At 46.1% G+C, this 24,827-nt stretch overlaps 1 protein-coding gene across 3 annotated transcripts in view; it reads left to right on the top strand.

The window, feature by feature from the left end:
• STS (steroid sulfatase) overlaps positions 1–24,827 on the top strand; it is a 142,360-nt gene that overhangs the window by 71,826 nt on the left and 45,707 nt on the right. For all 3 annotated transcript variants that reach the window (XM_021679195.1, XM_021678538.1, XM_021679843.1), the window contains exon 6: positions 10,932–11,068. In XM_021679195.1, the coding sequence (XP_021534870.1) occupies positions 10,932–11,068 (137 nt within the window). The remainder of the gene's footprint in view (positions 1–10,931; positions 11,069–24,827) is intronic.

Genomic DNA, 24,827 nt, shown 5'->3' with positions numbered 1-24,827 from the left:
GAGGAAGGACGTAATGCGGTTCTGGACAGAAGGAGGAGGATTTTAAGCTGGTGGTCATGCTCCTGAGCATCTGTGGTCATCATGGGCACATGGAGGTACCGTTGAGTTAGTGGTGCCTACGTAAGCCTAACTCTTGGCCTACACAGCCAGAGTAGCCACTGCTCAGTCTTTGTGTTAGCAGAACCCAGAGGTGGTGAGTACTGAGGATTGCCAGTCTTACCTCTCCGAGATTCTGACTGTGGAGTGCTGAGAGAAGGCTTCATGCGCCCGGAGAGGGTCTAAACCCCACGTCTGCTAGGACACTCGGAGAAGTAAATGGAGCATGGTTGGGTTTTTGCAAAAGTCACAACTGTTGTTACGCCTGTAGATTTTTCCACAAGGGGATGCTGCCTTGTGATCGGGTGCAAAACCTAAGAACTTTATGAGGTATATGTTTTATATCGTCATCTAGTAAGATATACAGAGATGGTTAATAGAAACAAGGTTCTCTTCGTTTTTTTCCAGCAGAGTGATCACTTCTAATACTTTCCATCTTATTGCACTGCGTTTTATTTTTAAAAAATCTCTCTGGCTGGGACAGTAAATCAATGTCATCACTCAAGAGTGGGGCACAGTCCGCGTGGATGATGAAGCTCTTACCTCGTGGGTTGACCTCGCTGCGTTTTATAAGCAAGCGAACAGCCATTCCAAGATAGGATGGCGCCCTGCGGGATTGCAGACCTGTCCGTCGAAGCTCAAAACCCAGCAGTGTGCTGTTTGCCAAATTTGCTAAAAGAGCTGAACGCTCACCTATTGGCCTGCATCTACTAGCAATCTCTCAGAAACATATGAGAGGAGATGAACAATACAGGGCCTCCTGCAAAAATCACAGGGTTCAGGAATCATCCTCGGCGTCCAGATGATTTCCTTCTCTCAAACATGCGGTATTTTGACAGAAATGATTGGATGTGTAGAGAATATGAATATTCAGATGATTGCAAGGCATTTTAATGGGTTCCTCAGCATGTGCCTTTGGGAGGGGACCAAAAGCAATTTGATCGTAAGGGCCTTGAAGCCTGTGTAGTTGATCTTGATGATGTGGAGTTTCTGCAGTTTTGCGGCAGAACTAGAGATTTAAGACATTGTAGCAACACCACAGTTGAACCTTGTGGTTATCGAGTTACTACAGGAGGGTTTATCCTTCACAACAGGTGGTTCCAGAGGAAATGCCTATTGTGAATGTTGACACAGCATGTGCATGGTCGGTATTAGTGAAAATACCGCATTTTTGTGTACCGTGTTGCTATTCATAGAAAGCTTTCTTCCTACGTCACCTGAAGATGCAAAGATCAAAAGCATCTGGATAAAACCATCCTTGGCTACATTTGTCATCTTGTGCGATGTGTGATACCTGATTCAGTCCATGGGATAGCCACGTATCTTGAGAATCCCCTCAATACGTCACCAAAGAAACATAACAGTATTTACAAAAAAAAAATAGTATTTTGAGGTTCTAAAGACGCATTTATAAGTGTTGTGTCATTGGCCAGCATATCCTGAATAATGTAGGCAGGTCTTTACCACCTTTGTGTGAGAAACGGATTCAGACTTAGGAGCAGAAGGAAAATGACCAAAAGCCATGACAGTGCTTGTGAAATTCGTGCATTAACATAAAAGACTGTTTGGGGATGCACAGTTCCCATGCAATTCCTACGTCGAGAGTAGTGAGGAAGATGATTTAAACTCTTACTTCTAAAATTTATCTTCTTTCTCTAAGCCTCGTCTCTGGAACGACTGATACTGCAGATGTTCACGTGAGGTATGGAGTTGTGGGTGGCAAGGGCGTGAGGCAAAGATGCTTCGTTGGTGGGTGATGCTCTCGCATGAGGTCTCCTTAGCCAAATTTGCTGCAAATGTGCCCCTGGAGTAAAGTGCACACTTCTGCGTTGAAGAGAGCAGTGGTTTGGAATATATCACCGTGCACTCCATGGTGCCTCCTCCTAGTTTACTCTGAAGGATAAAATTTATCTTGGGGAGTTGCTTCTATGGGGAAGCTAGATAATTAGCTCACCACACCATGTTATGAGCTGTATCGTAATGCAAGAGACAGGTCATCCTTAATGCAATTTAGTTAGCGAGAAGTCTGTGTTGCTCTTACAGGCAGGAATGAACTGTGGATTTCTAAGAGATTCCCAACCCTCTCTGTGTCCTGAGTGAAGGATCCTGCAGCCACCTGGCTTGCTCCCTTGGCCATCGGTCTCTTCCAGGCTCTGTAAATCAGAGCCAGCTCGGGTGCACAGTGCAAATGGCGGCTCAGCTTGGGACATGTTCAAGTGTAAGTGACCCTTGTGGAGTGCTTGTGCATGACCTGCTAGGGACTGGAGATACGCACGTCACCAGGACACATTTCACCACCCACGTCACCTCCTTCTTGTTAACAAAACATCCATACGAGATGGGAAAAAGAGATGTCTTCTGGTGGAGGAATTTGAGGCTCCACACTTCGGAGTGAATAGCCAAAGCCCTACGGTAATAGTACAGCGTGGATCAAAAAGCACAGCAAAATGTCTGTGAAGGCTGTTTTTCTCAGTCGGAGTGGACCATGAAGACTCTGCCGACTTACCGCTTAGGTCTCAGTACAGAGGAGGTGGAAGAAGACCAGGGAAATTTACAGGTGGAAGCGGAAGAGTCCCGGTCTCATGCCCCAAAAGTAGAACGCATCCTGATAATTCTCACGGGAGCTCTGATGTCCGTATCCTCATTACCTTGGAGATGGAGAGGTATTTGCTTATTCTGAAAAGAAATCAGAGGCCGCACAGGAACAGGTGAATTCAGCGAGTTAATTTTATTCACAAAGTACTTTTTCTTTCGTGTGATTGGTCAAGGCCACATTTTAAAAGTTTAATGGCAGTGGGTAGAATGCGAGCCGCGTTTCACATCGTCCTCGGCAGAGCGAGGTGAACCTTGGTCACTCTGCAGCACGAGGAGCCAGAAATGTTGGCCCCTTTCCTCCCCAGATACATCGAAAACAGTGCTTTGTGGCTAGGAACAACATTTAAGTTGAAAGAAACCACTCTTTTTTTCTCTGCGAATATACAGATGTTCAGGCTGAAGAGGATGTTTTCAAGGATGATAGCTTTATACGCACCCACGTGATTTGTGTAGTTTATGATCTCCAGTGACTGGATTCATAAATTCCCATGAACTTTACCGCAAGTGTTCTGTTGTCCAGGCCCCCACGTTAAACGCATATTGAACAAATTCAGGATGTGTTCCATATGCATGGAATATATTCAGCGTCAGCGATGTGTATTCTAAGAGGTTGTCAGTAGAAGTGAGATAAATGCTAGTAACTTTCAGTTACGCTTAGGATGGGATATGTCTTGGACCTTCAGCACTGAAGAGAACAAATCCACAATTTGGAAAAGAGCTACAGTTCTATTTTTAATCACTGACTTCCTGGAGTGGTAAGATCTCATTTTTGCGACTTTAACAAACCCCGATCCCTGAGCGGTCCCCAGAGGGAAGTGAGCACGCCGTGGGAATGATGGAAAGTACGAGTCGTGGGGGGACGTGGCGTTGCCGTGCAGAGATTATGCCCTTACTGGAGGATTGTGATCATGAGCTCCCTCTGCCGTGTCCTGTGCTCTGTAGCTCTACAGGAAATCGAGACTTGCTCCTGCAAACATGGTTCATCATAATGCCCTAAAACCTGGGACAGCTGATAAATGTATCATTGGAAGACCTGACCTTTCTTCCTGTTCTGCTGCCATCGATGTTTGGCACCGTCGGAATCCTGAAATGCATTTACAGGGTACCTTCAACCTAGCCTTTCACATCTGCAGCCAGACCGTGGTGTAAGTGGCCATAATGAATGGCTGTGATTCGGCCCAAAGCATGTTCCGAAGAAGGGGATCATGGGAGGACTTTATTAGTTTCAATAAGCGTTTAAGCCAGAAAGGGATAGGGGTGATATTGATCTTTAATTCACGGTGAGAAAAGTGCATCAGATTAACAATTAAGGGCAATTCTACAGGGACACACGCACACGTGTTCACCAGTGGAAAGGTTAAGTAATTAAAGAATTGTCTTGCTCGGTAAGGGTAGATGCCCCTCGATTGGCCTCTATCGTGCATGGGTCACCAGGAGACAGGTTTCGGAGTGGAGGGGATCTTTGGCTCTTTGGACAAGCCCCCATTCCAGGCCGAGCATGCCGCAAGCTGTATGAAGTTGTGGAGGGATGCTTGCTTTTCGTGATTCTGCATCCCGATCCGTGTCATTCCTAACTGAATGGGGCGTGGATAAAGCACTTTCAGACCCCCCTTTTTCCATCAAACACACAGATCTCTTTTATGCCCTGGGGGTCGTGACCTAAACTGGAAATCGGGAAGTGTGAGCTTCTGGATGTCGGGCATGGGAGCTCACAGGTTCACGGGGGTCCAGGCTGATGACGAAATTAGGGATGGGTGGTATGGTTCTTGAGGCCCCAGGGAACGGGATGTGGTTCAGCTCTTTCAGAGTGGTGAACGGCTATCCCACAGGGATGCAGGCTAGTGCTGCTGACTTCCCACTCTGCTGACTTTCCCAGAGAAAGCAGAAACGCCTGTTTGCGAGAGGGAACTATTTGGAGGAAACTTCCCAACGTTTTTGATATTAGCTTGGTTTTTTTTTTTTAGCACTCAGAACCCGTGTTGAATGAATGAATTGCTGTCCTCTCTGCCCCTTAGCATAGACCCCAGTTTGACTCCGTTCCGATGCTCATCTATTCAGGTCCTTCATGGGCTTTCTCCCTGTCCCCAGGCTGAGTGTGAACCTCAAGAGTAGACAATCTGTCTGGTATTGTCTGTCTGAATCAGGACAGTTATTCCTAGCAGGACAGATTTACTCTGATAGGGTGGATATACTCTCTTGTTCTTTTCTTTTTTTTTCCCCTTGGAGTGTCCATCTAAGGAGGCTCTCTGCACCCTTTTAGGATGCTCTTCTAGTGACGTCAAAGACACATGATTGATTTTCCAAAGGCACCTTGGAAAATGCATCTCCTTCCTCAGAATCTCATTTCCTATTGCAACAATTCTAATTGTTTCTTAGTTCCTATTACCTAAACTACAGGGAAACAATCTATCTATCTATCTATCTATCTGTTTTCTGCATATGCTCAGTATCTTGCACTCTCTGGGTTCAGAAAATGAATGAATGCATGCTAGGAAATTTACAACCAGAACCAGCAAAGGATCCTTCCTGCATCTGTTGTATGATGGGGCATGTGGGTGACTTCAGGTGTTTGCATTCAGATCACAGTGGGTTTGGGGAGCGGGCATCGCAGGTGGTGATTGATGGGTTCAGAGTCCGGCATCCTTGGTGGCTGAAAAGCCCTCGAATCTAACGTGAGACTAAGGAGCCTCAGACAAGGCTGAGCATGCACAATCCTTGCACAGAGATCCAGCGTGAGCAAAGACTGAAATCAGGCTGCTTTTTATTTTTACTTTTTTATTTTTTTAATATTTTATTTATTTATTTGACAGAGAGAGACACAGCGAGAGAGGGAACACAAGCAGGGGGAGCGGCAGAGGGAGAAGCAGGCTCCCCGCGGAGCAGGGAGCCCGATGCGGGGCTCGATGCCAGGACCCTGGGGCCACTGAGCCACCCAGGTGCCCCTCAGGCCACTTTTTAAACTCTGCTTACACAGACTGGTTTTTAGACCAGGGTGTCCATTTCATCTTTTTTGGGAGGAGAGGGTTGCTTTCTTATTTTTCTTCTCTTCGTTTTTATTTTTAAAATGTCTTTCCATTTTTCTGTGGCTCCAAGAGTAACATGTGAGGCTCTAAAAAATTGAAGAAGAATAGAAGTGTGTCAAGTAAGAAGTTGAAATCGTTGCTGGTCTTCACTCCTTCACACTAAGGACTTGCCTTCCCCAACCCAAGATGTAGCAAAGGCCGTGTGTTAGTGGTATCTTTCTGGGCTTCTTTGCACATCTATGGGCTTTCATTTTAGTTTAGTTTTAAAAGATTTACATATTTATTTGAGAGAGAGAGAGAGAGAGTGAGTGGGGGAAAGGGACAGAGGGAGAGAATCTCAAGCAGACTTCGTGCTGAGCACAAAGCCCAGTGTGGGGCTTGATCTAACAACCCCGAGATCACGACCTGAGCTGAAACCAACAGTCAGATGCTCAACTGACTGAGCCACCCAGGTGCCCCGATGGGATTTTAGTTTAAAGATTATTTTGATTTAGGGGCACTTGGCTGGTTCAGTTGGTAGAGCATGTGACTGTTGATCTTGGGGTTGTGCATTTGAGCCCTACACTGGGTTTAAAGATGACTTAAAATATTAAAAAAAAATTTTGGATCGGGGACGCCTGGGTGGCTCAGTCAGTTAAACGTCTGCCTTCAGCTCAGGTCGTGATCCCAGGGTCCTGGGATCGAGTCCGGCATCAGGCTCCCTGCTCAGTCAGGAGTCTTCCTCTCCCTCTGCCTGCCCCTCCCCCTGCTTGTGCTCGCTCGCTCTCTAATAAATAAAATCTTCAAAAAATATTCTGATTTATTGAATGAATAATTTGGGGGGCTCTGTGTAATAGAACTTGTGCTTCTAGCTCACCAGGTGAATAGCCAGGACAGGTGTCTGCCATTGTCATCTGTGTGAGTATGCACAGGGATAGGTGGGACACCGATGTGTTTGCGGAGAGCGTTCGGGGGCGCTGACCCGCTGCACGAACCCCTGGAATCCGCCTCTCTCCGGGAGCAAGTTCTGACCCTGCCAGCTTGAGATGCGATCTGGTGGCAGGACCCGGCAGAGCTTACCTTTAGGTTTTAGTCGCTAGGACCGTGTCAGCCGGATGTACTTCCAGTGGATGCGCAGTGCGTGGACAGAACAAAGAAATAGCCGGGTTGTGTACACATCAGTGTGGTGTTCACAGTGGTGGCCGACGCTGGTCAAGTTGGGACCTTGGTGGCATAAAAACGGTCAAGCCCTCGGATGAGGGATGTTCTGTTCGAGAGCTTCGTGGCAGACAGGAAAAAAAAAAATAATGGCTTCACCATCCCCTTGAGTATGTTTTCAGTCTGTGTTCATAGGACGTCAGTCTTGTGATCCTCAGATTGAAATGATTGCAGGTTGCTGGGAAGCAGCTTCCTTCGGCATTTTTCACAAATAGCACGAAGGCACGAAGCAGCAGAAAGTTCAGTCTTTTCCCAGTGGCAATAAATTTCCAAAAGCGTTGTTTACTGAATAGCTCCGGCGAATAACACAGGACTTGAGCTGTTCATGGGAAATCTCCCGCCCACTGACTCGATGAAGTGTCATGGAGTTTTCAAGGTCATAGGAAAGGGAGACCCAGACCTCCTCCATGAGCCTGAGCTGCTCTCTGCATCGGGAAGGATATTGCTCAGTGAGAATTCCCTCACTGGAGCACAGGCTGTCAGTCACAGCCCAGGGTGTGTGCAAGGCTGCCGAGGATTTATGGGTGTGTAGCCCACGTTCCCGTTCACCATCCACCGGACCTGTGTTCCTGGACGGTCAGTCTTTGCCGTGCAGTCCTTTGCAAGCTGATACGCGTCTCTGCATTTTCCAGGATTGTTGGTGCATCTAAAACCTCGTCACTGTGCTTGGACTCCCAGGACCTTGGCTGGTACCCACAGTGTCTAGCCTGCTCAATTAAAAACGGCTCTGTAGAGAGATGATAGAAACAAGCATTCTATAAATACGCACAGTGTTAGGATGAACGCAGGAACGGCCTTCTCCCCTTCCACGGAGGGTCTGCGTACATTGCAGGACAGGAATCCCACTCTACGGCTTGGCTTGAACTTCCCTACTGGCCTGACGGCTCTCAACTACCATGGTCATGAACGGTGTTTATGTCAGGCTCCCTCGTCTGCTTGGTGGGCGGACTTGGTCATCTATTTGTTCGTTCTGGGCTCATATTTCAAAATGCCTCCAACTTGGGATCCTGCCAGGGAGGTCGATGGCGGGCTCTTTCTTCTTCATCTTCTGTTTATTAATTTTTCGGAAGCTCTTGGGCACACGATGCCTCTTCGTTCTCAGCACATTCTCTCAGACACATCCCGTATCACCAGCTCTGATCACATACATGGTCAGAAGGTTGAATTTTTAAGCCACCCGATCTATTTTCCTTAAATCTAGAAATAAGCAGGAGAGCAGAGGAGGGTGACATTGTAACCATAGGTCATGTAACTGTCTGTTTGGGAACAGCGTTACTGCATGTTGATTTGGGGGAATCTGAGCCGGTTTTTAGAGCCGTAGTCTGCTTCTTGAGAAGCAGCTGCCTTGTGTCCAGGTGTGAGTAAACCTCCCCCAGGATGACTCGGAAGGGGGCCGCACTGGCTGGCCTCCTGTAGGGCAGAGGTCTATGCCCTATCACGGCTTAGCGTCACTTCTCCCAGGGTCTTGGAAGGCATCTGCACTTAGAAGCACCCAGAGCGATGCGTTGTGTGCAGACCATCAGCTCGGATGGCAGCCCCAGTGGGGTCCATCTGAACGTGAATGCATCTTCTTTCCTTTCTGAAAATTAATGGGGACAAGTCATGGTTGACTAGATGTCTAGGGTTTGGATTCTCATGCAAATTCTACTTTATGTGGAGATGTGGCCTAGACTACATGCAAGGTTTTTGCTTGTTTGCTGGTTGGGTTTTGGTGGGGTATTTTTTGTGTATTTGTTTATTTTTGGTCTTTTCTAGTTAGTTGTGAAACAATAACAGTGCCGCTTCCTTGTATATTCTTGTAAAAAGGGAAAGCGACAGAATCCAACACAAGCCCTACAACTCTAAAGCGCCATACAGATGATTCACAGTAACTGGCTCAATTTGATCTTGAGCCAGCAGGGACCTGGCTCATTCAAAGTTGATGTTTTAGGCTTATGTTCTGTTTCAAAAGGCAAGGGGAACATCAGTGCAAGGAACAGCCTTCCATGTAAAGTGTGATAAGCAGCAGGTCTGAGCACTGACCCCGTAAGGCGCTGTATGGGCTGGACGCACCCAAGCTCTATGCACACGAATGCGTTGAAAATGCATTTAACAAAGCATGCATTCATTTATCAGAGCTTGGCTTGTTAGCGTTGTGATACCCAGTTCTAACTTTGAAATGTTTTCGTTATCATGAGGACTTAAGGAGTCCAAATAAATATGTAAAAGCGTCATTGATTTCATGAAACAGATTATTTCTTGAGAGCTCTTGCTGGCTGGCAAAGATGATGAACGGAGGGGACAGTCCCTTCGAAATGATCAGAGATTTCTGACTTAAGAGTTTATATCTTATGTATTTGTGTGTGTATATATTTATACACAGCTATACTAACAATATATGTTATTTGCATGTGTGTGTATACACATATATAAACCTATAGTAATTCTACGTATAGGTATATGTGTGTACAATCTATGTGTACACACACGTATGTTAATAACATATATAGGTGTGCATGTCTATGTTTCTGTGTACCTACATATCTATATTAATAGCATATATAGGTGTATGTGCATGTATATGCCCATATACACCCAGCCCTATACTAATATATAGAGGTGCACAGTGTATCTTTGTGTGTATATGGGTATATATATGAATATAGGTACATAGAAGTATGTGTTATATATGTGTGTGTATATGTCATGTATGTGTTTTGTGTGTACATGCATGCGTGTACATACATGCATGTACACACATTACTATGTGTAATACTACCTACTCTAGAGCACCTTTTGCTCCAGCCACATTGCATTGATGCATCCCTGCAGTGCCTGGGAGTCCTGGGTGGATCTGAGGAAGCTGGGAGAGCTGATGCAAGGTTTCATCGACTAACAGATGCTGTAGTCTGCTCCTTGGCAGTCACCGTGCTGGTCCCTGCTGCCCCGAGATGTCTGTGACATGCCCCAGCTCATGGTCTAGTGGGACAAGGAAAGCACGTAAGGGATTCGTGGGTAGTGCACCTGATGCTCTAGTAGAAATGGCATTGGGCCACCCATCTGTTCCATTATTCACTCCATTTGTGCCCCAGCAGCCTTCAAAAGGGCACTTAGGCAATGGTCCTGTTTAGACGGAAAGGCATTTCTGACACTCTCCTGGACTAATGTGAAATTTGAACCGGTTACATAAAACCAAAGTGCATCAACTAAGTGCATTTCTCAGAGATTGGCACAATGCAAAGAGGAGGGGATGTAAGTTGTTGACCCCTCTCAGCAGACCTGGGCGAAAACACCCACACCTTCCCACACTCACCAGGCTCATGACTGTTGTCACAAGGCCCACCCGTTGACAATGACTTACAACTCTCCCCCAGCTGTGTGTTCTCACCCATTACAGCACAGGATGTTTTGATACACTCTGACTTAAGAAATGCTTTTGCAATAACCTGAGACTCTTTATAGATCGGGGCTAGTTCAAAGAATGTTCCATGTAACTTCCAAAACGTCAGTGTTGACAGTTGAACATTTATTCTAGGAGACTTGCTTGGTTGTAGAAGGTGGACAATATGGCGAAACAGTTGAGTTGGCATTAGATGGGTAGATAGGTGTTGCCGTAAGAAGTCAAGAAATGGGTGTTTACTAGGCAATAGCTTATCTGTGTGTGTGTGTACATATTCCAAAGAGAATACGCATTTGAAGGCTCATGAGTTCCTACTAATCACCGTATAGAGAAGGAAGAAGAGAATTCGAGGGCAAAGCAGGCCATTCCCACGACATTCCTTCCAGAGTTGTGTCCTCGGGGAATGTGTCGAGAAAATAGCACTTGAGTCTGCTGACCCGGACAAGGTAACCATGAGTCTTCTCTTCATAGGTACGCCGTGGACACTTCCATTTCTCCAAATGAAAGTGATGTCTCCAGTATTGGACATCACCTGGTGGTGCTTTCTGACTTTTCAGATGGCATCACGTCATACTAGTTTGATGGTGGTGGGATCGGAGGTGCACATGCTCATATTGCTCTGAAATTCTCTCCTCTGGCAGGAACGCTGAGACGCCGTTCCTGCTGGTCCTGTCATACCTCCACGTGCACACGGCCCTCTTCTCTTCCAAGGACTTCTCCGGCAAAAGCAAACACGGTGCTTATGGCGACGCTGTCGAGGAGATGGACTGGGGCGTTGGTATGTGTGTCTTTCTCTTCTGTGTGTGCTCACGGTGGGCCCGAGTCTTCTTCCTTCTCCGCCACGTCCTGTGAAGGTCCACCTCTGGGCCCCGTGCCTTTATAGACAGCAGATGGGTTTCTGTGTTTTTCTTTCTTTTTTTTTTTTTTAAGATTTTATTTATTTGCGAGAGAGAGAATGAGAGACAGAGAACATGAGAGAGAGGAGGGTCAGAGGGAGAAGCAGACTCCCCGCCGAGCAGGGAGCCTGATGCGGGACTCGATCCTGGGACTCCAGGATCATGACCTGAGCCGAAGGCAGTTGCTTAACCAGCTGAGCCACCCAGGTGCCCTTCTGTGTTTTTCAAAAAGGTAATGAAACGCTAAGTCAGAAAGATAAATGGAACATAAACAGCATCTTCAGCGCCTAGTGCATGGTTGAGGTAGCAGGGCTCATCGGAGGGGAAGACTGGGTCTGGGGGCTGACGAACACAGGTTAATGGAGAAAAGGAGCCCACGCACTGTTAGTCTTTGTCCTCGCGGGGCCTGTTAACAATGGGATGTGCGCAACGCTGTGTCTTCCGCAGCGTTGTTAGATAAGTGGCAGGTTTGGGGTTGCAGAAGACCACGGGCATGCACAGCCGTGGCACGCTGCTGTGGGGTCTCCTGGCGATGCCGTTCTGTTTGGCGCCAGAACCCACTGTTTGCGTCTTCTAGGGCCAGCGTTCTGTGGCCGCCTCTGCCAGGATGCCAAGATTGTCTCATTCTTTGTGTCCTGTCTCCTCCTTCCTAAGCAGATTGCTCTCTTCCTGAAAAACGTGCCATTGTTTTTCCAGAGGTGCTTGGAAGACTTCTTATTTAAAAAAAAAAAAAACTGTCCTCTCCATCTCCATGAGATCATCAGGACCCTGCTGTCTTTGCTTTTCTCTGGCAGAGCTGAGCGATGTCGGGTCTGTTCTGTAGCATGCAGGGGAAGCAAGGCAGGGGAACACCCAGGGGGCTCTGAACTCGTCACTCAGCGCCTGTCTTTGCCGGTGACATGCTCTCTTGTGTGGACATTGCACAATCCCTGGGGACAAAAGGGCACACCGTTGTCCATATGTCACCAGTCCATAGGTTGCTTAGGATTTTCAGGTGTTTCTTTTCTTTTCCTCTTTTTTTTTTTTTTCCTTCTCTCATTCTTCCTCCTTTTCTTCGTGTACCAAATTAATAGTTTTTAAGTCTTTCATCTAGATGTTTTGGAAATAACCTGATCATTGCCAAGGAGCATTCTTTTTTTTTGGTTCGTTGGTTTGTTTTAAGCTGCAAATTGAATGTGATGCTCTTAGCCTACTCTGGTGATGACAAGAACAAGTTTTGGTTTGTTTCGTTTTGCTGAATCTCGGAAGCAGCACCGTCTTAAGAAACAAGAGGACAGGACCCTTATGCTAGCTTCTAGCTCTCCATCTACAGAGTCTGTGAATTGGAGAGATGTCTTAAGTTTCTAGGCTTCAGGTCTGTCATCTTTACATGAAGAATTCAGATGAGGCAAGTCCTCGGTTTTTCTTCTCCGAGGGTCTGTGATTCTGTAGAAGAACAGAAAGGGAGTCCCTGTGACACAACATTCCCCTTCACGAGGTTTACAGAACGGATGCATGTACTAGGGCTCTCCCATACACCAGGATGAGCCTGCCTCTTTTCGTTCTTGCTTCTTTAAATGTTGCATGTGAATCCTGTACGTTTTCCACACCTTCACGGTGTGAGTCAGTAGAATATTTCATCTCCTTGATGAGTGTTATATTTTAAGTAACAGGTTTCTTAGAGGCCTCCAAGACGTCTGTGGGCTAGCACGTGAGCTCATGCTGGTCTCATCAGGCGGACTGATTAATTTTTATTTCATTATCATGCCACATATGCGTGCCCTGACTCATTAGCAAGTCTGACTTTCAGTGTTTTCCTACTCCGGGTCCCCTCTAGAACAAAACAAGAGAGTGTTTTTCAGTCTTTGAGATCTGCGTTAGAACCTGATGTCCCATATGTAGATGATTCTGTGCTTTTCTTTTTGCCAAAAAATGAAATCCTCCCCCTAAGCCATGACGTTAATTTCTCCGGATATTTCTGCTGTTTTACCCATCCAGTACATCTGAGCGTTTCGAGACCCATCCAGTACATCTGAGCGTTTCGAGGAACATCCCTTCTTTCCAAGAAAAGCCTTTCCTTATGAGGCTGAGGGGACTGCAGTGTTCTCAATAATTACATAATAAAATAAAATGGGGATATTTGCTTAAAAATGATGCATCTTGCAGGAAAGGCCCCTGAGAGAGGGGCGGAGAGCTGCAGAGGGCACGTCTCAGCCATTCGGAGCATTTTCTTTCAAAATTGTTGGATGCGGCCTAATTACATGGAGCCTAACTTTCTCCACTGCAGGGTTCTCTGAACCTAGAAAGGCATAGTCACAACAGAAGCACCTTCACTACTTAATTGTGCTCCAGGGCCATTCCCATGCCACGTCCTTGTGTTTATTGCCTTATTCCTAGCTGTGTGATGGCGCTGTCTTGCATGGTTATAGTCACTGATGGAAGTGAGCAGGTATCTTTGGAGTGAGGACCACAGAAGGGGTCCTGCCGAGACACCACGTGGGTGGCTCACACCCTGGATCTAGAATCCCTCTAAGTAACCCGCGGGGTGGTTAGCCTTCTTTCATAATCTCAGTGACTGCGGGCTCAGGGAGTGCCCCACACCAAGCCCTGGAGCCTGCACGCATTCCCTCCTTTGTGCCGTGGGCCATCGTTCCAGCAGGTGGTATGCTCCTTGTCTCCATTCTGCAGGTAAGGCAGGTGAGGGTTGCTGAAGGCTGATGCACCTGCCGGCCTCAGGTGTAGTACTTATAGAATTAATGCAAGGGATGAGCAGGAACCCGAATGCAGGTGTTCCCATAGAGTGTGAAGGCTGCTGCACCTGGTTCCACCACTCTCCCTGGAACGAGAAAGGCCTCCTCATGAGCGCTGGATGGTCAACAATCAATCAGAGGGATAGCGCTCATTCCTGCATTACTCACGTTTGTTGAATACTGTGTGCCTAATTTTCTTTTCTTTTTTGGAGGGGGAGTGTAATCATGACGAGTCCCTTGATGTAAGGGAAGGTAGGAGCCACGGAGGGATCGAAGATTCTTCCAGGAGATCTTAAAATAACACAGCGCGGAAAGTGATGAATGAGTGTCCCAGCGAAGATGCAGATAAGCCGCTTGAGAGTTTGGAGAGGGGATGGACGGGCATACAGGGCCAGTGGACACAGCCCACCATGTCATTTCAGCAGGATAGCCCCGCCGTCGAATCCTGGGGGCAGTAGGGGCACCGTCGCAAAGTGCGATTTTCAATCCCAAGTAATTCTGAAGCCGTAGAGAGTTGGAGAGGAACAAACGGGCAAAATCACAGTGTGTTCAAATGTGCACCGAGTATCTTGGGGGCATGCCATCCTAGCTGTTTATCTTCTCCCGGAAATGGAGTGATATTTACTTGAGATCTGTGAATGGGAACGGGGCAGAGGGAGCAGGTGGAGGGATGGAGGTGGTTGCTGTCACTGGTTTCTTCTCTGTGGCTTGTACCAATCTAGACGACACCTCCAGAAGCATGGAGGGCTGTAGGCAGAGGGATAAGTTACTGGACTCTGTCTGAGCTCTGTTCTGCTTGGAGGGAGACCAGGAGTTGGGTGTTGGCTCAGATTCAGGTGGAACTTGCATGCACTCAGCATTTACTTAGAGCCCCATGCTATTAATAGAGCCATGGGAAGGCATTATAAATCAGCACTTGTTCAGGATTCAAGTACCAAATTCTGTATCCTACAAAGAGAGATGCAACTCGAGAACAATGAGTGAATGCTGATGTAAATCTCTAGCTTCAGATCAAACCTTCCAATTAAAAAAAAAAAAGTTCCTGCCACTTCCAAGGGTTAGGATCCAGTGGCTGACGTGGGATTTTTTTCTTTCAAACAAAAACCGTGAGCCTTTTTTCTTTAGTGGAAGAAGCACCAACCTTGCTGGTGGCATGGAGAAGTCTTCAGGAGTGAGTTTTCAGTTGCTCAGTATCTGTGATATCTCAGTATGCTCAGTACCTGCTAGTGCTTGTGCTAGATACGCTGATCCTCAGTTTCTCCCTGCCTTTCCCTCTGTGGGGCTGGACAGTGCCACCTTCTCTGGGTGCAGGGATGGAACACACAGCCAACCGGAAGGAAAAATAACACATGGGTTCATGCAAGATAAGTTGGGGGTTATGGTACAGCGCGAATTCCTCCTTTCCGTGTCTGGCGTATAGTCGAGCACATGGCATGCAGTATCAATGGCCACACATCAAATCCATCCTGAGGAATGGAGAATAAATTGGAAGGTCTCATTTAGCAGATCAGGACAGTGGCAAGAACCTCAGGTAACACAAGCAAATGAGGAGACTTGGATGTTGGTCAAAGCCCCTCAGACCCATGGCATAATTCTAACCAGGGTTTGGCTTTTTGGACATGAGTCTAATGGATTATCCATTTAAACATGGACTCTTTCTAGGACCATTGTGAGACCCTGAAATGTAGTGTGCAGTGGATAACCCCTCACTTAGTAGGTCCCATTTGCCTGGGCCAAAGTGCTCTGGTTGGGTTCATGCAGAAGACATTTGCTTCTAGAATGCTGCAGACCAGGAGCACGGCAGGGGCTCAATAAATCATATTTAAGGGAGAAATCCAGGGGGGTCAGGTGCCTGATACTTGCAAGGCCCTGTCCGAGGTGCTGAGATTGCTTGGGAAATGTGGCTTTCTTTTACCTGTGTGGATAATAATGGTCCACCTGTGGGAGTGGATAAGATTGCTTTGAAAGGATATTGAAAGCAGTTGAGTAACTCGTGACTCAAGGTTTACTTGCATTGAAATTCAAGGTGAAAGTTTAGAAATAAACTTCCATGTTTCTACTTCTCATCAGCTAGCATTACAGGGTCTAAGAAAGCAATGGCAATATTCTCTTTGTGATTCTTTTGTTCTCTTAGGAATGTAATCTGGGCCATAATGCTGTGTATTTCCTTTGGGATTCAATACATCAGTTTTCTATCTTGAATTTTTAAACACTCCTATTCTTGATAAATGTGGCCTCCCTCTAAAGCGTGAAAATAATGTGTTCGCTTCTGATGCATACTGAAAATGGAAGGCCAGGTAGAACATTCAAAGGAAGGGCAAAATAGAAACAATCCCCAAAAGAGAAACAAAGGAACCCATGAGACCAAGAAGAGTAGGAGAAATGGGGTATCAGAATTCAGGGGTAAAGAACACTTTAAAAGACAATCAACTCCAACTAGGAAGAGGTGAAAAGACACAAGTGCATTTAGCTACTATAAACTTTATGGTTGTAGGAGGTGGCTGAATGAGCGATATTTGAGGAGCTCAGGGTCAGTGGGGTTGGATATTCCTTCAAGAAGCATGGAGGGATGTGGGCAGAGGGATAAGTTACTGGACTCTGTCTGAGCTCTGTTCTGCTTGGAGGGAGACCAGGAGTCGGGTGTTGGCTCAAGATGTGGAATTGGGTAATTTTCAGTCCAATGTTGAGGCAGGAGATGGATCATTGAATTGACTGATAACTGAAATGTTGCCAGAGAGTATCACAAAAGACAATTCAGCTTTGGAGTTTGGGGCATTAGGGAATGACCCAAGTGTCAGGCCACGGCAGGGGAATGAGAAGAATGGGGGGGGGGCGGGCGCTGGTGGCTTGGGAGGTGATGGGTTGCACGTCCAAACATGATGTAGGGAAGGTATTGGAAGACTGGGAAGATGTGAAAGTGTTTACATGGCAGAGGTAGAACCATTACAGGTATGCACCAGTGTGTGGTGTGCTTTTAGGAGTTTGGATAAAGGACAAGAAGTCAAGCTTCTTGTGTTAAGCACATCAAGGGACTGGAGAGCCAGGGCATCCAGCTGGCTCCTTCCTTGTGAGTGCGCTCACGTGAAAGACACCAAGCTCAGCTCCCCTATGACTGGAATAGCTGATTAGCTTCACTCATTTTCAGAGTGGAGGTTTATGTCTGGGCAAGACACTGGATGAATAATAGTATACTCTATAGGGAGCAATGTAGAGCTATTATGGACCACACATTCATTAACTGAGCTTCCAGTTTTATCAGACAGTCAGTGGAGACTTGAAAATTATTTCAACGGTTGGTCACCAGCCAAAGTTCCAGGTTTTTAGTAGGTTTCAGGGAGTAAGGGAGGTGGTCTATGCACACTAAAGCATGCTGGCTTCCAGCTCTGTACAGCAAAGCCCCATCTGTCAGCTCCATGGCATGAAGGCAGTATTAAGAGTGAAATGCTCATAACACATGACTCATTGTCACCTTGTAGCTGTGGGGCACATCACAGTGAATTATGCTCAGGACAGTCCCTACTCTTAGGCAGTGTGAAGCAGAACATGGAAGCATTTTGTCATAAAACTCTTAAGCTTCTCATGTAGAACAAGTACAACCTCCAGTCTTCTGCAGCCAAGGTTGGATGCATTGTGAATTCTTAAACGTGTTTTTAATTTGCATTGTGTTTAAAAGTGTGCTCTGTAGAGTTTAAACAAAAATAAAGAAATGAAGCTAGGACTCACTGGCTCCAGAATAGATAGAATGATGGAGAAGAATAGGAAGCCCAGAAAGAGAATATCATGTAAATGTAAAGGTGGCCTTTCAAGGCAGACAGCTAAGAATAGATGATAATGTTAATTGCAATAGGATGATTAAACTTTGGGAGACATAATTACCTTGCTGGTGCCTGGCACTGTGGTAAGTGCTTTGCATGCACTTAAAGAGACAGTGATGGTGGTTCTGATGATGATGATGGTGATGGAGGTGGTGATGATTTTGAAGAGGAGGATGATGGTGATGATGATGGTGGTGGTGATGGGGACGATGATGGTGATGATGGTGATGGAGATGATGGTGATAATCGTGATGGTGGTGATGATGGTGATGGAGATGATGATGATGGTGATGGTGATGGTGCTGAAGGTGATTCGTGAAGAAGATGATGGTGATGGTGATGATGGTTGTGGTGAAGAAAATGATGACAAATGAAGAATGATAAAGAAGATGACAATAATGAAAATAACAAAGATGAGGAGAAGAGGAAAGAAGTGATGATGGTCCAGACAAAGAAGGCAGTTTTCTCAGGGAGCTGTAGTTTAGGAACCTAGAGTAACTTACCCACGTTCGTGGAGGTGGCATATGAACACCTAGAAGGTTAATCTTGTTTTGTGCTGTACTGCTGTTTCCCATTCATCTAACTGAATTCCCCATGCAGATTGAATTTGGAAAACTGACCCATGAATGAATGCAGGGACATTATTATGATTGGGCTTTATTTATCCGGGATATCCTTGAGCAAGCTCTTTCTAAGCTTAAAAGCAAAGAGATAAATAGTAAAGGACAATATTTATAGGCTTATATAAAATTTAAAATTTCCTGACATCAAAAAAGATAACTCAAAGCACTGGTAACAAACCGGTTTAAAAGCACATGCTGTATCTACCTAAAATAAAGAGAAAATCCCTGAGGTGTAGAAGGAACTTATACAAAGAAATTGACTAGAAGATAATTACTGGAAAAGGGACTTAGGTGTGCCAAAATAGTGTGTCAGATCACTACACACTTGGTAGCATTGAGCATTATGATTTCTGAAATAATAATGATGATGATGATGATCACCCCCCGAAAATATCTTTACTAATATGATGAATGACACAATAAACCTGTTAAAATTGCATGTGCCACATTATATTGATTCCTAAAGAGGGCAGACATTTCTCTTGGCTTTCTTTTTTTAATTAAACAAACAAAAAAAAGTCTGTTGTCATTTATGCAGCAGAGTCAGCACATTTTCTTAAGCCCCTCATCCCAGGATGAGCCGATGAAGAGCTAAGGCTGTCTGGTCTTCTCCAAGTTGCCGCTGCTGACCATAGCACCCAGTTTACTTACAAAGTATTGTTTAACTACTCAGCCAGCACTTGCCATTTCTGAATCCCAAGGCATCTATGACACAATTATTAAAACTCAACTCAAGCAACAAATTGGATTTTATTTTCACCCTGGTGCTTCTCTTCATTGAAAATTCCCTTTTGGAATTTTCAGAAGACTTTAAGTTGCTTGGGAGCATGCACGTGTGTGTGTGTGTGTGTGTGTGTGTGTACACATGGGGTCCTTTGACATCAGGTGTCTCTTCAAGTGCATCCTAAATAGCATACTTTTTTGGCAGAGTTTGTAAAATCTGCTTAATTCAATAACTTCAGGGTTACGCTAATTCCCCAAAGTGGAAATTGATGTTTTTTAAAAAAAAAAAAGAAGACAACAAAACAAAGAACTCTACTAGTTTATCCCAGACTGTCAAATCTTGGGTATATGCTTGGAGTGACACCTCAGCTCTGAATCAGAAAAAGTACGACATCCGGTCTTGTCACCATAGCCCTTCTTACCAAGATAATCATGACATAGAGCTTGCCAACAGACAGTATCTTCCCAGGGACTTTTGACGGGGACTGCTATTACAACACCCCTGCCTAATGGGCAGATTTTTTATTCCAGCGTATCTAGCCAGGAGAGAAATGAAAGAGTCCTTATAGACCACTGTTTACCTGAACGCAGGATACCTAATGAGGTTGTGGAAACTTGAGGAAGACATCTAAGAAATGAGGATAACCCATAAATTGTGAAGGGATGTCTAATACGGACCCACCCAGGTATAATTTTCTCTCCACAGTTGTCAAACTGATTTAATCAAGAGACACTATAAAAAATCGCATGCTTGATTTGCAAAAGTATGCACTAAGCTTTGGGACATGTGCAGAAGAATTCAGGAAATGTTCAGTGCAGCCATGTCAGAGCACTTAATGTATACTTTCAAAATACGGGGCTTCCTCAACATCGTATATGTGGTGGTGTTCCTAGAATATAATTTTATTTAGGTTCATACACCTCCCAGCCTTGAAGAAAAAGTAAATGAATTTATGATAAATGAAAATAAAATCAGCTGTGCCAAGATTTTCCATTATTGTCACTTTCTGAGATGTATGTTTGAGGACTCCCTTGTGAGCAATGGTTTACAGGACACGGATGACCCTCTACAGTGGGGCACCCATTGATTATCTGTGCGAATGCTAATTTTCTCATAATCTCAACAACTCTAGATATTTTGATTCTGAAAAGATGTTTACTTTTATATTTCTCGGGTGAAAAATGCTATTTCACCATTTCAGTTTTCCTTCCTGTTACACCTGCCGTTGAAACTATACATTTTCATCCACAGTTATGTTTTTTCTCCTAAGAATTCCGTTCTTGTATCTCTTGAATCCTTTTCTATTGGATAGTCCATCTTTTTTTTCTTAATGATTTGTATGGGCTCTTTACATATTAAGGACATTAGTAGTTTATTTGTTGTATGTTACAAATATTCTCCTGCTTTTTTGTCTTTTCATTTTATTTGTAGACCCTTTTGTGGTGAATTTCTGTGGTCAGAGTTAAGAGCCTCTCCTTTGTGACTTCAGGGATTGATGATGGGTTTTAAAAAGGCTTTTTCTACCTACGAAATTACGTACCTTTTCTCTTGTGTTTCCTCCAGATATGTGTATGGTCTCATGCTTTACTGTTAGGTACGTAAAGTATGGAAAGGAACATGTGTGTGACCATTTGCCTATGGCTACTGGGCTCAGGTGCTCAGCGCTCTTGGCTAGCATGGTTGTTAAGGAAGATGGGATGTGGTGTCCCAGGGCTGTACTTTGCCTCTGGGCAGCAGGCATCAGGTCAGGCTCTTTCTGCAAGGCCTTTGCAGAGTTCACACTAAAGAGAACCCTGTGGCTGCTTTCAGCCAGGTAGGTGTAGTCCAGTGGTCACCTCCCGGGGTGACCAGCACGAGACGATGCATCAGGGAAGGTCTGCTCTGTGAGTGGGCAGTGCTGACAGGTTCATCCCTGCATCGTCACCAGTAGATTTGGTGCTAAAGTACATTAGGGCATGCAGGACTGTCTATTGCACCCCTCCCCCGCTACCTGTTCCTCTCAGGTGTTTTTTCTCCTCCTGGCCAGGGACATAAACCCTTGAGATCACATAGGGGAGAGGCTGTCCCCAAATGTCCCCAGCAGGACATTCCTACTCTGCTCCCCACCATCTTCCTGGGCACCAAGGAGGGAGCAGGTGGCTGATGCCATGGGGCATCCTGACCTCACTGGTGATCCCACCTGCTTCCCAAAGCTCCAGGTGTGCTCCTAGAACCCCGCTCTGCTTCCCCTTGATGGTCTCCACTTGTATTTCTTCCAGATTAGTTGTTTCACTTTTAAAGAGAGTTAGGGGGGCGCCTAGGTGGCTCAGTTGGTTAAGCGACTGCCTTCGGCTCAGGTCATGATCCTGGAGTCCCTGGATCGAGTCCCGCATCGGGCTCCCTGCTCGGCGAGGAGCCTGCTTCTCCCTCTAACCCTCCCCGCTCTCATGTACTCTCTCTCTCTCTCATTCTCGCTCTCTCAAATAAATAAATAAATCTTAAAAAAAAAAAGAGAGAGAGGGATAGGAAGGGGGCAGAAACTAGCGTATATTCACCTTGTTTCCAGGATATTCAACAACCTGTGTTAAAGCTACATTGATTTTTGCATTTAGAACAGGAAAAGAACAATTAGGGATCATTAGAAGACATTTCTAGCATGTTACTGAACATATGATTTAATAAAAAGCAAGCAATTCATGAGCTCGGTCCTTTCTTCCACCTAATAAGACTGTTCTCAAAAGGCCGTTAGGGATGTCAACTGTTCTTGGCTGTGTTAAATTGGAGGTTTAGGGTCATGTGTTTGCATCTCCTATCTCTTCCACAGCCTTACCCCCTGCCCCCTGCCATAATGACACTGAATGCTACTAATAATAAGCATCCCCATCTTTACTCGGGGCCACCTTCTCTCTCCGGGCATTATGCATCCATCCTAGTCCTCATCCAGTCCCCTGAGGACCGGCCCTCACTAGTCTGCTTTGCAGATATGGAAACCTAGGCATATGGAAGGGAAGTGGCTTGCCCCCCAGCAAGCTCTCACAGCTTGCAAGGGGCAGGGGCGGAATTCAGACCCAAGACCATGCCTTTGTGCCCCAAATGGTATTAAGCGGGACGGATGGCCTCATGACATGTGACTTGTGCATGGTGGTGGCAGCAGGAGTGCTGGGAAAGGGCAGAGACTTTGGGGCCAGATGCTTGAGGTTCTGCTGCAGCCCCAGGACCCCCTGGCGGGCAAGCCAGGGCACATTACCAGTCTCACTGGGCCTCTCTTTGCTCATCTGTGAAATGGGATTATACCCCTGCCTGTGTTGCTGGGATGTCTTGAAGCATGCCCGGGATGAATGAAGACCTCGACAGTGTGCTGTTATTATTATGATGGCCGCACACACACCTTCCACTCACTTCCTCCTGTCATTCTGCACCGACTTCCTAATGCTTGTTTGGTGGAGGCAGGAAGCACACGGCCATAGATGTCCCAGGGCACAATTTCATGGACCAGCCTCTTGGGACCTTTGGTTTGCTGCCTGCCCGTGAGAAAACAGAATGAATCGCCATCTTTCCATAGTCTCTGTCCTTGGAGATGATTGGAGCATGACTGTGTGCCTACAGTCTGTAAGAGTTGCATCTCCAAGGAGCCCTGTGGAACGGAAATTCAGGTTTGCTCAGAGTCTGCTGGTTGCTCACCATCCGTGTTTTGAGCTGACTGCTGGGCTCAGGCACCGGACCCGCATATCTCAACATGGTGGCCGGAGCTCCGGGCTGGAGACAGTGATGGCTCAGGGCTCTGCTGTTTCCTTAGGGACTCCAGCATTTGGGAAGGACAGTTTCTTTATGGCAGGACTCTGTACGTCATTTTATTTGCTCCCGAGCAGTAGGAAAAAAGTGAAGGCAGATTATAAAGTAGCGTATTTCCATAAACGACTCCTTCTCGATCCAAAACAGATCTTGTCCACTGGGTACCGCAGACACCATCGATGCAGGGAGTTAAAATGGGGACAGATGTCTGTCATTTTTGGAGTTAAGTGGGTGTTTGCTGTATTGCACACTCGATGTCGTTCATTTAACGTCTCCAACTGTAGGCGCACTCATGGGCCTCTGATGTTTATCAGTTCCTGAAACTGTAGAACGAATCCTCAATGACATTCACCTGCAAAATCTCCTTTGAGCCAGTGGGGGCAAAATGTAACTTCTGCGTATGTGCACATCTCCAGTTAATAGAAAGTGGTTATGAAAGAACACTGTTGTCATAATATCGTTTCATTCTGAAGTAAGACAATACTCGGGAGAGAACAAATATGACAGAATTACAGCATTTTAAGTATTTTAACTTAAATCACTGGAAGGTGGAATTGCCTGTCAGATACCTTTGTTGGCACTGCTGTATGTTGCCAAGTTTCATCAGTAAGAGCCATCGGATAAATGCATTTATGCGTCTGAATTTTAACAAGTGAATATGCCGCACTTTAGGCAAAAGAAAACCTACAGTCAATAAGCTTGTTTGACAATCTCTGAAGCCTCGAGGACTATGAGGAAAAAAAAAAAACCATTTTGCCTTGTTTACACAACTTGACATTTTGCTTTTGTTTCGTGCTGCCTTGCAGCTAAGCAAAGGGGAGGAAAAGAAGTCAGAGGACATTGTGATTTATTTTGACACGGGAGGAATTACCATATTCACACATAGGGTGGATGCCTCCGTCTCTGAATGCTTTGTCATTTTTATGCACTGGGGTCTTTCTGGGAGGGCATCCCAGCAGGGGGAGGGTTCCGTACAAACCCCAGCTCTGGTGGATAGGAGCGTACAAAACCCAGCTCTAGTGGATAGGAGCGGGTGTTGCTCATGTATCATTGGCCCATGCAGGTTGCAATCCATTAGACTGGGGGAGGAGAAAGGGAATCCTTGACCAGAACGGTGTAAATGGACTCAGGACAGCCACAAGGGTTGGTGAATATGGGTGGGATCCATAGTACAGAGTATGCACTCATCTGCGCCTGTATTTGCTTGAACATGAATATCCTGCGTCGTTCCTTCCAGCCAGTCTCACCAACAGTCAAGAGATCCCCTATAGCTAGTGTGGCTCCGCACGTGGCCTCTGCTTGGCTTTGTCCACACCTTTGTTTTTCACGACCTCATGGAGTTCATTCCCGTGCCACGGCGGCCAGCCTCAGAAAGGCCATTTCCCGGAGTCGGGCCGTTATTCTCATGGAAGAAAGCTTTCAATCCCCTCGCCTGCGATTGCTCCACGGTCCTACCTGAAGTATTTCCTTATTTGGTGGAAGGCTCTTCTTACCTTGGCTCCTACCCGGGTCTAGGTGGCCCTGGAAGGGCAAGTCATAGGCCAGGGCTATCGCTTCCCAAGCTCACTGACCGAAATGCTGTTTGCCTGCTGTTTGGTATCGCTTTGGCTTTCTGCTCTGATAGCAACCATGGGAGAGGTCGCAGGGCTTGCCCTTATTTTAGGAAGAAGGATGACATCCAGGCTTGTGACTGTCAGCTCTGCAAATCTCATTGGCCCGCTGGAGGTCAGCTCTGCAAATCTCATTGGCCCGCTGGAGGTCAGCTCTGCAAATCTCATTGGCCCGCTGGAGGTCAGCTCTGCAAATCTCATTGGCTCTCTAGAGGTCAGTTCCACAAATCCCATTGGCCCTCTGAGGTCAGCTCTGCAAATCTCATTGGCCCACTGGAGGTCAACTCCACAAATCCCATTGGCTCTCTAGAGGTCAGTTCCACAAATCCCATTGGCCCTCTGGAGGTCAGCTCTGCAAATCCCATTGGC

Source organism: Neomonachus schauinslandi, chromosome X (genome assembly GCF_002201575.2).
Source record: "Neomonachus schauinslandi chromosome X, ASM220157v2, whole genome shotgun sequence".
Classification (NCBI taxonomy): Eukaryota; Metazoa; Chordata; class Mammalia; order Carnivora; family Phocidae; genus Neomonachus; species Neomonachus schauinslandi.
The sequence above is the reverse complement of the archived record's forward strand: the minus strand, read 5'-3'. Positions and strand labels throughout refer to the sequence as shown.